The following is a 12,963-nucleotide window of genomic DNA, read 5'->3' as shown; positions in this document are numbered from 1 at the left end:
AGGACTTGGGACCTGGCAACGACAGTGTTAAATATTTTGTGCATTTCAAGCATTCCAATATCTCCCTATAAACTTCTTTATTTATTTCAGCCATTTTTCTCTTTCATAAATGATTGTTATCAATATAAATTAAGAGCAATACTTAAATTTTTAGAGAAGATGGTGATGGTGTGTGGATTTCAAGTGATCCTCGGCCGCGGCTACGATGGTGGTGTCTACGACGAAGGCAGTGGGCTAGAGGTTGAGGCAGTTGAGAGGAAGTTGTTGCAGCTTTGGAGCGCAAGAGGGCATGATTTTTTTTAAGCTTTTGTATTGGATTTAGCTAAGTTTTAAATAAAAAACATACATAAATAAAGTGAGGCGTATGCCTCATGCCAACGAGGCGAGGCGCGTCTCAAGGTGGGCCTCAACCAAGATGAGGCGTAAGCCTCATAAAAAAAAAATCCGAGGCGTAAGCCTCGAGGTGTTTTTCACTGAAATTGCGTTAAGGCGGGCCTGTAGGCTACTTTTTGTGTGCATTACGAAGTCCCTGCTCCTGCTGTCAGGTGGATTATAACATTGTAAGTTGATTGATATTGCATGTAAGCAGGCTAATATGTTTGATATGAACCCCTTGATCTCACCTGTAAACTAATTATTGTGAGTACTATGAATTTCCTACTTCTACTCACTGGTGAATTGTAGACTTGTAGTGCCATTCCACTCCCATGTTTCCTTCGATGGGTTATACATGCTTGCAGGCGGTATATGTGTTCTTTGCAGGTTGATTGATATTGCCTGTAGGCAGGCTATACTCACTACAACTCATGTTTTTTATTGTAGACAGGCTATATTCATACAAATATCCCATCTTTGCCCATAAGCATGCTACTGTGTTCATTGAAATTTCTCAATATATGCCCCTAGGAGAACTATCAAACTCATTGCATGTTCACTATTATTATCTGTAGGTGGATTGTTGCGCACTTCAATTACCCAATTTTTTCAGTTGTAGGCAAGCTATAACATTCATTATAAGCCCTTATTAACGCTCGTAGGCAAATAATTACATTGCAAGGTTCCTATTTTTACTTGTAGACATGCTGTCATATTATAAGTTCTTTATTCATGCTTGTAGACATGTTATTGGATGTTGCAAGTCCCCTGCTCAGCCCTTTAATTTATGAATTTTATTTAATTATAAGTTAACTTAAATGTTCATTTAGGTCTGGTTCCTTGTTAGTTCATTTAAGTCTTCTTTTTCGTTGCATTTTTAACTGTGTAGGTTACTTTTCAAAGTTTCTAATTCTAGTTATTATTTAGATGAAATTTCGACCGCCTCCTAGCATCTCCCCCACGTGGGGAGAATTTTGGAGAGCTAGACTTTCTCACCACGCTACGAAAAATGTGTATGATAGGTGTCAGGTGACATGGTTGTCGATATCTTCAATCTATCACACTACGAAAAGTGTATATGTGTATTCGAAGTACCAGCTTGAAAGCTTGCAAATTTTACCACAAGATAGAACCACGTACAAAAGTATTTAGGAGTGTCCCTGCCATGCTATGAAAAGCGCATACGAGGCCCACCCGCTTTATCGCTAACATCGCCTTCGAACTTCCTTATGTCGTTATTGACATGCGTATAAAAGCCAGCATTCGTACCTGAAATCCCGCTGAACTCATGCGCAAATCCTGCAAACCACTGTATACGCGGCGCTGAATCATGTTTGATTACGAGGAGTTTAAGTTTAACATCAAATAAATGAAGGGGAGATTTAAAAGTCAGAACTTGAGTTTGCATTTGGATTCAAATTGATTTGAAGGTTAAATGAAATGAACTCGGATCGGACTTAGCACTTGAACTGAGATCAAACTTGAATCAGCTCCGGACCACAGTGGACTTGAACTAAATACACTTGAACTTAAACTCGAACTTGATATGACGTGGGCAATTTGGACTCAAGTTCAAATGAACAGAACCATGTTTGGATATTGAACATGAATACAAGCAAGAACTTGCAACCCGACAGTTAAAGATCAATCCCCTTGTGGAAGAATACACTGATCCCTTGCAAGTGAACGGTGGTCGATCCGCATCAAATGCAACCACTAACAAGTTGTCGTAGGATACTTGTTACGTAGAAGACATGTATCCCCTGCAAATAAAGAGGTCAATGAATGAATGAAGGTCATTCATTAAAATCCCAAATAGAAGTGAAATGTCGGTTCACTCACAAGTAACAATACGAACTCCTACAAGTCACTACAGAAGATCTGCAATACATATAATCTTTCTACGAATACGGATGTATGTATAACATGCCATTTATGGTCGGGTAGATGTTGAAAGACTTCAGTAAATGCAGTATCCTGAAGTCAATTTCAGCCTATAAATGAAGACATCTACCTACCTACATGTAGCGGTTGCGGATGTACTGAAAAGATCAAAGACCACAACAAAATGCATGGAGGATACGACAAGTGCAAGCAAATACAAATATAAAGCATGAGACTCGTTAGTGTACTACAATCTACCTGCATATATCATGCAAGTAGTGCACGACAGTCTACCTGTACAAAACAGCAAACAACTGATCTAGAAGCTGCTACGCCACGCCACCGGATCCGCAATATCCATGCAAGCGGACAGAAGACGTTTACAAATATTTTTAGAATACCCCTACACGTGTACCGTAGTTTGTATACATATAGGTACACAAAAGAGGTAAATGTAATCTTAAACCCGCATGGGCCCCGACAAGTGTGTTATTAGTACACACTTGACGTCTAGGGATGCTACGTAGGCTATTAAATATGAACCCGATCCTTCTAAGCAAGTAGGAGTCGACAAGGTTCAATAAAAAATTACGAAACGCCCCCAAACACCCTCATGGGCCCCGACGAGCGTGTTATTGGTACACACGTGACGTCTAGGGATGCTGTGCGGGTCAATAAGTGAATTCAAGTTCGAACCCGATCCTCTTAAACAGATCAATAGGAGTCGACAAGGTTCGAACCAACAAACAAATATGTGGCCGTGGCGACCAGAATATTTGTTTTAATACATTCATATTAGGCCTTCAAAGCCTAAAATCAAGAGGATTCACTCTCAAAGGCATAAAGCCTATGAAACCCGATCCTCTGTCGACAGCCAGATAGAGGCGACAAGGTTCAAGCTTTAAATGGAAATAATCCTTAACACCCCGATGATGGCCGTGTTGAATGCAGATCTCAACTGGAGGGTTAATTCAAATGCTTTCAAGTATCTTCCAAGCTCCACCCAAAATCCTAGAAAATTCCAAAAATCTCAAAATCCCAAAAATATTTAAAATGAAATAAATCCATCAACCCACTTAAAGCAAAATTTATCCGCCATCCGCAATAGTTTGCTGAGGCGGACAAAATTCAAATACTACTTCAGCTCACAAAGAGCCAAATGCCTAATCGAAAATATCAGTAGGATCAATTCTCAAAACAGTCTCCTGCCAGTAAGGATGTGGAATGTGTCCTATAACCGGCAATTTTGCCGTCAAATGGCACTGCAGGTAAACGGTTATGACCCGGGGCCCTCTGAACCGAGTGATTTTGACGCCAAATGGCACCACGGAATACAGGTTATGGCCAGCGCCAATATGCTCCTTATTGACATCAAATCCTTGAGATATGAATCAATAGGATATGATCGATAGGGCACAAAGCCCTCTGTTAGCTAAGGTGGATTCAAATTTGTCCCCTTAGACAAATATTCAACCCAGGTCTACAAGGTCCCCTTGGACGAAGCAACCCATGACTGCCGACAAGGATCCTTCTGTCAGGTTGGGTCGACTACCTCCTCTGACTAAGTAGACCAGGGACCACGATGGCCCGGGACGACGGAACCTTGGGATCCTGATCGGGTCCATCATCCATTCCCCCACCATCCGCTTTAAGTGCAAGATGGTGAACTTTCCAATTTTAAATATCAAACCTTCAAATTTTCAAATATCAATCATTCAAATTCCCAAACTTCTAAACACTTCAAATCCATGCCTATTGCTGCTACTATATGCCAGATAACACGTATACACTACATATTTGATTGACGACTAGCCTTAATCGAAAGTTCTCTCTTGTGATCGGGAGGGGTAATTAACTATAGGGGCTTGCGCCTATAGGAAACCAGAACTCAGATCAGAAAGTCCTCGCAAAATGAGGGCGAAATCTCTGGGTAGTGTCTTATCTACAAGCCCATCTGCCTTCCAAAATTTACCTCGGAACTTATATCAGTTAAAACTCCCTCGCCGAATAAAAAGAAACGCGGAGTGGAGGCCGGGGCCGAATTTTCGGAGCCCACAGTCGTGCTTCGAAAAGCACGTACAGGGGGTTGCACATTACATCGTAAATGTCGACAACGGGATTTGAGGAGTTTTTTTAAAGTTTAGCGAGCTTTATACCTTTGCGAGCAAGAGGCGGCGACGACAACAGTGTTGAGGGATTGAAACACAACAAATCTCTCTTTTTTAATCTCTCTCCCTTTTTTTCTTTGTTGATTTTCTATTTTTTTTAACTGATAACAATAATATAATACTGCTAGTAAAGAGGGAAATAATCTCTGTTAGAGAGAAAATAAGGTAAATAGAGGGCTGGTTTGAGTTAATGGAGTTGGGTTGGGATGTGTGGATGTAGATAAGGAGAAGAAATGGGCTCGTGTAGAGGGAAAGAAGAGACGAAGAGTGCTACTGTTGTGGATTAGTGGATGTAGGTAGAAGTGTTGGGTTGTTAGTTGTATATTGCAATGACAACAGTTGAGGGATTTTCCGGTTGACTTTGTCAGCGCAAAGCCTTTTGTTAGCTAAGATGGACTCAAATATGTCCCCTTAGACGAACATTCACCCCAAATCTACAAGGTACCCTTGGATCCCATGGCTACCGACAATGATCCTTCGGTCAAGTTAGGTCGACTACCTCCTCTGACTAAGTAGACTAGGGATCATGATGACTCGAGACGATGGAACCATGGGATCTTGATCGGGTTCATCATCATTCCCCCACGACCTGCTTTATGTGTGCGGTGACAAAATTTCAATTTTCAATATTTAGTTTTGTTGTATTTTGTTGCTACTATACGTTGGATACTATGTATCTGTTCAACAACTAGCCTTAATCGAAAGTTTTCTCTCATCATTGGGAGGGGTAATTAATTATAGGTGTTTGCGCCTATAAGAAACTAGAACTTAGATCATAAAGTCCTTTCAAAATGAGGGCGAAATCTCTAGGTATTATCTTATCTAAAGTCAAATATGTCTTCTGAAAATTTATCCCGTAACTTAAACTCGTTAAAACTCTCCTGAACAACATGAAAAAGAAAGTTTGGACCCACAATGAATTGAACTCTCATGCAAATCATTGTATTTTTTGCATCTTGATTTGCTTGCCACGTCGCCTCAAAATTCTTGCCGATTTTGCATTTTCGCTCGTGCAAGGACCCATACAATATCACAACAATTTTGTGTATTTTCAACATTCAGGACAATACGACGAGGTCTGTTTTGCGAACGAACGTTGTGCAACATGACTTTTGTAGACCGTTGATTTCGACTGCCTTCACTCAATTCATCTGCAAGGGGCCCCCCTTAGATAAATTTAATGCTTTGATTGCTTTGGCGCAGTCCGTTAGATGATCAGAGATCATTTGTGCAGTTTTGTGCCGCATTCTGCTCGCCAACAGTCGTGATTGTCATCATTTTATAATTGAGTTACTTACAAGTTACTCTTCTTTGCTAAATTCGATATCTCAAGCGTATCGGTGCAATCCGTTTTATAATCAAACGATGTTTGAGTAGCTTTGAAAGCGATCGGGGCATCTCGATGCTCGTTACTAGTGACATGTCCACTAGTCACCGCCCCTGGTGGACTCTATTGGATTTGACGCGTATATAGAGATCAATAATGTAGCTGACCCGACGTAGTTGTAGAAAGGCTTGATGTTGTTGTTTGAAATTTTATTACTTGTCTATTTATTTGTTTTGTAATTTATTATTAGTTAGTTTAGTGCTCTTAATTGTGATAAAATTTGATACGTTGAAGCTATGATTTATAAATTATTCATTTGCTTGTTGATTTTATTTGTTTACAAAATTTTATTGAAATTCTTCATTATTTAATATCATTTCATCATCAATTGACTTAAAGACTACTATTATGTGTTTTTATTTAAAGAAAATGAGCTAATGGATTAATTGATATCTTGTAACTCATGAATTTTTATACGTTGATTTCAAAATGTTCATTTATTTCAAAGTTGATTGCATTCTTCATCTTTTCAGCACATTCCTATATTGAATCCTCTTGCATTAGAGGATGTTAGAGGCTCTGTTTGTGGTCAATATTGTGATGGAATTTGAAAAGTAGACTAATGAATTTGGCATGAGTTGTAATTATTGTAAAATGAAAATGGCTGCTCATTGTTTTTAGAACTTTACTAACTAAAACATCTTTTGCTCCAACATGCTGCAAAATATAGAACATTTTCCATCTGCAAAATTCTTGAATTTTTTGTAGTAATTTAGGCTTCGTTTGGGACGGCTTTCTTCCTGCTTCTTAAAACAACTTTTTAGTACAAAAATTAAAATTTTTGCACTAGAAAGCTGCTGTAAGAAGCAGTAAAAAAGCCGCCCCAAGCGAAGCCTTAGTTTTTATCTTCTGGATATGCATGGTGTACGTTTTCTCAACATTTTGTTTCATGGAAAATTTGGAAAGTTAATATCTTTCGTCGAACTTTCAAGTCAAGACCATCACACACAGTTGAGGAAAAAGCTGTATGTTCCTCGAGTTGAAGACAAGAATAGTAATATGAGGATGCTACACATCTCAACGACTGAAGATCTGATAGCGAGTTCGATGAATATATTTGAACCATCTCCAACAGATGCTAGTGGAAATCTTCGTGAGGATGGTAATTTTCTTTTGCAGTTCAATTTTTTCATAAATGGCTGGAGAAAATAGCTGATAGATACTTTAACATTAATTTTTTATTTTGCTTTTACAGCTATGCTTGCAAGCGAGCCGGTTGATATTTTTCTTTTACCTGGTAATGACTCGTCTATGAAAAGCTGGTTTGATATTGGCAGATTTTTAATTATCTTTTATTATTCTTTTTCAGGTGTTGCCTTCGACAGGCAGGGACATCGTCTTGGCCGTGGTGGGGGGTGAGTTTAGAATTTTCATTATCTAACATTGAAGTAAATTTTACAGAATCATGGACTTCTGTTTTAAATCACTTGGATGGAACCAATTGAACTATTCTTCATTATTCCTCTGTTTGCAAACTAACGATATCCGCCAACTCCCCTCCTACCTTGGGGGTGAAACAGAATCCAGTTCGAACAAGCTAGTTTTGATTCTAAAGCAAGCCTATTAGTTAAAAAAATAAATAATAAAAGCTAAATTCGTTGTATTTCTTTTTTAACTAATTTAGAATATTCTCTGGAAAGCAATATATGTATATATAAATTCAAGGTGAAAAAGCTAGTTTCGATTCTAAATCAAAGAAATTTATCCATGCCTGTTTGTAGAGATGAGCTTTCTCTTTCTTAGTAGAGGATCAAAATCTTCCACAATTTTGATTTCAATGATATTACATTCAAATATAAGATCATAACAATATTTTTTTAACATCATTAAATCTAGTATAATTTTTTTTTAAGATTATTAGATCTTCAGTTAGATGCATTCATGTGATGATATGTGAAGATGATTACACTTTCAAAGTATAGTGCATCCATGTGATGGTATGTGAAGATTAATTAATTACAATTTCAAAGTATAGTAACTTTCAAATGTCTTGTAATTACATATATGTCTTGTTGATATTTAGAATGTATTTTATAGTTTTGATTGGCTAAAGACTTGGATAAAACAAATTAGGAGGGTGTTTATATGTTCGATCTTCTTTCAAATAGTTGAAAACAGTTTAAATTGTTATGTTGGTAAATAATTTTTATGTTGTAAATCACAATCTTGAGTTTGAAAATTATGCAAAGAATTAGATGCAAAAATAAAATGAGAAGGGAGAGAATATAGAATGAGAGATTTCAGGATTGAATTTGAATCCTTTTTTCTAGATAAGAAGTGCACGAATAGATGGAAAATTAAGTTTTAAGAAAGGACTAAATCTGAAAATCAATGTTTTGTTATGGAATCCAAGATTAACAATACAACAGATGAAATGTTGTCAATGAAAGTTGTTGTCTATGGATTGTTAAATTATTGTAAATGAAATGATGAATGCCACATATGGTTATTTTTTCACTTTTCCTCAAGCTAAGTTGCATATGTTGATCATGCCCAACTTGTTTATTAGGTTATCAAAACTCATTATGGGTAAGTGTCAATTTATGATTTAAAGTGAAAGAATTTCATATTTATCAAATTCTAGACATTTAAATGAAAATCTAATCACAAAAAACATAAAATTAAAATCCATCCACACTTCGCAACAGTTTGGCGAGGATGATGAATTAAAGAATAACTTCAGCTCACAAAGAGCGGATTTCTTGTGAAATGTATTACTGTAATTCATTCTCAGTTGATTCATCATCAACAGAGACATGACATGTGCCTCTGACTAGGTGATTTTGCTGCAAAATAAATCACTATATTACGGTCACGGCCAAGACATATATGTTCCCTAATGATTAAAAATCCCTTTAGTAATGAATTATAGGGTGCATGCTATAAGATATAAAGCCATTTATTAGCTAATGTTGACTTAAATTCACCACCTTAAGCAAACATCCACCCCAGGTCTATAAGGTATTCTTGGACGAAGCAACTTATGGCTGCCAACAAGATTCCTTCTGTCAGGTTGGGTTGACCAACGATCATGATAGCCTAGGATGACGGAACCATGAGATTTTGATCGGACCCTTCATCATTCCCCAATTAGTCACTTTAAGTTTATGGTGATGAATTTCAAATCATGTGCTCTAAAATTCAAACCCTAAAATTGTTGCTACTATACACTAGGTAATTGCTGCGACCTATTTAATGACTAGCCTTAATCAAAAGTTCTCTCTCATTCTCGGGAGGGGTAATTAACCATAGGGATTTGCACCTACGGGAAACCAGAACTCAGATCATAAAGTCCTCACAAAATGAGGACGAAATCTCTGTGTAGTTTCTTATCTAAAACCTAATCTGCCTTCTAAAAATCAACTATGAAACCTAAACTAGTTAAAACTCTACTATTAACAAAAAGAGGTGCGAAAAGGTAGGGGCACAAATTTTCGAAGCCCACGCAAACCCATCAACAAATATGTAAGAAAATGGAAAAGTATTGGTTAATACGCCATAAAAAAGCAAAAAAAAAAGATAAGAAAAGAGAATAATTAATAATGATATGAAAATATTGATTCACATAAAAAAAATAAAATATTGGATAAGGGAGGAATGTCCACCCCAACTTGATGGCAATGAGAATCAACAAGTAATAATAACACCACCTACTAGTAGGGGTGTCAAAATGGGTATTTGGGTTAGGTTTGGGTCGAACTTGAAATTGACTTGGATCCAATTTAGCTGACCTGAACCCGATCCAATTTTGCAAACGGGTTAGAATTTTTGATCGGGACCCAACCTGCCGAGTTATCTGGTTTTGCAAATGCTTGAGATTGAGCACATCTTGTACAGGCGCGGACTAAGTTGTGAACGTGAGCACAGGCACGAGCGCGATGTGGGCACCAGTCCGGGTGCATACGCGAGCGTGGCCCGCTGTGGAGGGTCACGAGTGCGGGATCCGGGTCAATTCAGGCCACCTTCGGGTTTCTAGGTCAACACAAACCTCAGCCGATTTAAAAAAAAGGGTTAGAATCTCGAACCCGAACCAGACCAGTATGATATACTGGTTTACCCAAACCTGAAATTTTCTAGGTCGGGTTAGGTATTGACACCCCTACATACTAGTATAGAATCAACGAAGACCAAAACAAGCATGCCCCACAAACCAATCAATAATGTGAAAGGTACTAAAGTAATAAGGTTGATCATCTCTAAATGATTTAAACAATAGGAAATCCCAATAGTTGTTTGCAAATCGACCAAACATAATCATGGGAATGAAACAGATAAGGAGTTACAACATCCAAAATATAAATTTAAGAATACAAAACCTAACCACCTTGCATAATAACTCCCCACAGGAGTAACATCCTACTCAAAATAGGACAATGAACATGGAGTTAACATAGAATTTCGAATACCCCATATGATGACAGACAAATATATAACCTGATACTCAAACCAGCTGACCCAAGAAGCAATCCTGAGGCAACGAAGGCAGCACAGATATCTCATGCTACCAGCCACAGTAATGGAAATCAAAATACTGGACCAGCCACAAGCATAAAATAAATCTCAAAACACATGAGTAATCCATGACCAATGCTCAAGAAACTGAGAAAACCTTATGATAATGATCCAGAAGAAAATAACAATAGCAGTCAAGCAGATAGATCGCTCGAGGACAAATATGCCATCAACCAGCCAACAAAAGATTTCCACCCTAAAGGCCAAATGCCACATACCCAGCCCAACCAAGACATCAACCAAAACGTAGCCCACCATCTTCATCCCCAGCAAATATGAAAATTGTTATGAAAAAATGCCGGAGTGACATTCCTAGGAAGCAACAATGACCAAAAATTGATGTTAGACATTATCAGGAAATTCTGCAACTCAGAACTTAATGGCTAGCAGCAGCACCAAGAATGAAGACAGCTATTGGCTTGACAGCTATCAAATCTGTGCAAATGCAACTGAGATGTAGATGTATGCACTGTTTTTCAATTAGAGGGATATTGCAAACATCACATAAATGGGAATAATAGAGGTAGCATGTCTTATACCATATCAAACTAGATTGTTGTCAACTCTGAATCAGTAAATAAGTAAATAAGGACTAATTATTCTCTGCGAATCCAAGACAGAGAAAACCGTTTGGATTTGTTGTGCTCCTTTTGTTGCACTATTGCAGAAGTACAGTAAAAGTCTAAAAATGCAACAAATATTTAATATTTACTAAATAATTGAATATTTGTTGCGCTTTTATTGAGTATTTGCAAAAGCACATTAAAAGGGCAGTAAAAACACATTCATAATTAAATATTTGCTGCTCATTTACTGCCCTTTTGCAAAAGCGCAACAAAAGAATTGTAAAAGCGCAGCAAATCCGGACGATTCCCTCCGTTCGGTGTCCGCATGGAATAATTTCTTGTAAATAAGGCACCAAAAAATACAACCACCAGGTCCACCACCTAGTTTCTAACAACTCCAGGAACACGACTAGTCAGTGAATTTGTTCTTGAGATAACTAGTTAAACCCAAAAATTGAACACAGGTGCAGAGTCAATTAAGAAACAATGTGAGCGGTGGAGAGTTCCAAAGCCCGGATGAATCTATTTTTGGTTTGTCTAGGAATAACCAAAGATATAATGACGCAGAATGCTCTGCATGGACTGACGTATTACACTGATATTTAGTTCGAATCCAAAAAATGCAAACCCAACTCCAACAAAGCACAGCAAAACAATTTATGACGTACATAACAAAAGCCCAATCCCAGGATCGTGAACTGAAGCATGTAGATGATATTAAAAGTTGGTTCAACCCTATAGGGAAATCATAAGACCGAACGAAGTATATGTTGTCATTTCATTAAGGAATACATAATTTAGATCCAACAAGTTAAAAATACAGCCATAAAATAACAAAATAACAAACAACAACATTTGGAATAATCAGCAGAGGAAAAGCATATGGAAAATAGCCAACAATTTTCACGGAAACCCCAACATCTAAAAATATTGGCAGGAGAAAATAACCTAATAGGCATCAAGGAAAAGCCAAATTAGCCATAAGCAAACAAAGAAAGTGATGTGAAACAATGTAGCAATTGTAGGAATGACAGGGAAAATTATAAAAAGTTGATTAGTATAGTAATTACAACTTATTGTTTCAGATTAGATTCTAGGAATCTGTGGGCTCCGAAAATTCGGCCTCGGCCTCCGCTCGCTCTTCTTTATTCGGCGAGGGAGTTTTAACGAACTAAGTTCCGAGGTAAATTTTGGAAGGCAGATGGGTTTGTAGATAAGACACTACCCAGAGATTTCGCCCTCATTTTGCGAGGACTTTATGATCTGAGTTCTGGTTTCCTATAGGCGCAAGCCCCTATAGTTAATTACCCCTCTCGATCACGAGAGAGAACTTTCGATTAAGGCTAGTCGTCAATCAGATACGTATAGAATACGTGTTATCTGGCATATAGTAGCAGCATGGGTTTGGATTTGAGAATTTGAAAGATTTGGATATTTAAAAATAGAAATTTGCACCATCTTACACTTAAAGCGGATGGTGGGGGAATGGATGATGGACCCGATCAAGATCCCATGGTTCCGTCATCCCGGGCCATCGTGGTCCTGGTCTACTTAGTCAGAGGAGGTAGTCGACCCAACCTGACAGAAGGATCCTTGTCGGCAGCCATGGGTTGTTTCGTCCAAGGGGACCTTGTAGACCTGGGTTGGATGTTTGTCTAAGGGGACAAATTTGAATCCACCTTAGCTGACAGAGGGCTTTGTGCCCTATCGATCATATCCTATTGATTCATATCTCAAGGATTTGATGCCAATAAGGAGCGTATTGGCTCTGGCCATAACCGCTATCTGTGGTGCCATTTGGAGGCAAAACCACTCGGTTCAGAGGGCCCCGGGTCATCGTAACCTACCTGCAGTGCCATTTGGCGGCGAAACTGCCGGTTAGAGGACACGTACCACGCCCTTACTGGCAAGAGATTGTTTGAGAATGGATCCTAGTAATATTTTCGACTAGGCATTTGGCTCTTTGTGAGCTAGAGTAAATTTCAATTTGTCCGCCTCGACAAACTATTGCGGAGGGCGGATGGATTTTGCTTTAAGCGCGTTGATGGATTTATTTCATTTTTAAATATTT

The 12,963-nt window shown here is 38.2% G+C and overlaps 1 protein-coding gene across 1 annotated transcript in view; it reads left to right on the top strand.

The window, feature by feature from the left end:
* The first annotated feature begins 6,650 nt into the window (after positions 1-6,650).
* The window catches only part of LOC110102170 (5-formyltetrahydrofolate cyclo-ligase, mitochondrial-like), a 26,476-nt gene continuing 20,163 nt past the window's right edge, over positions 6,651-12,963 (top strand). The window contains exons 1-3 of the mRNA XM_020830370.2: positions 6,651-6,916; positions 7,010-7,051; positions 7,124-7,169. Of these exons, the coding sequence (XP_020686029.1) occupies positions 6,670-6,916; positions 7,010-7,051; positions 7,124-7,169 (335 nt within the window). The 5' untranslated portion in view covers positions 6,651-6,669. The remainder of the gene's footprint in view (positions 6,917-7,009; positions 7,052-7,123; positions 7,170-12,963) is intronic.

This window comes from Dendrobium catenatum, unplaced genomic scaffold, assembly GCF_001605985.2.
Source record: "Dendrobium catenatum unplaced genomic scaffold, ASM160598v2 fragScaff_scaffold_114, whole genome shotgun sequence".
Lineage (NCBI taxonomy): Eukaryota > Viridiplantae > Streptophyta > Magnoliopsida > Asparagales > Orchidaceae > Dendrobium > Dendrobium catenatum.
The sequence above is the reverse complement of the archived record's forward strand: the minus strand, read 5'-3'. Positions and strand labels throughout refer to the sequence as shown.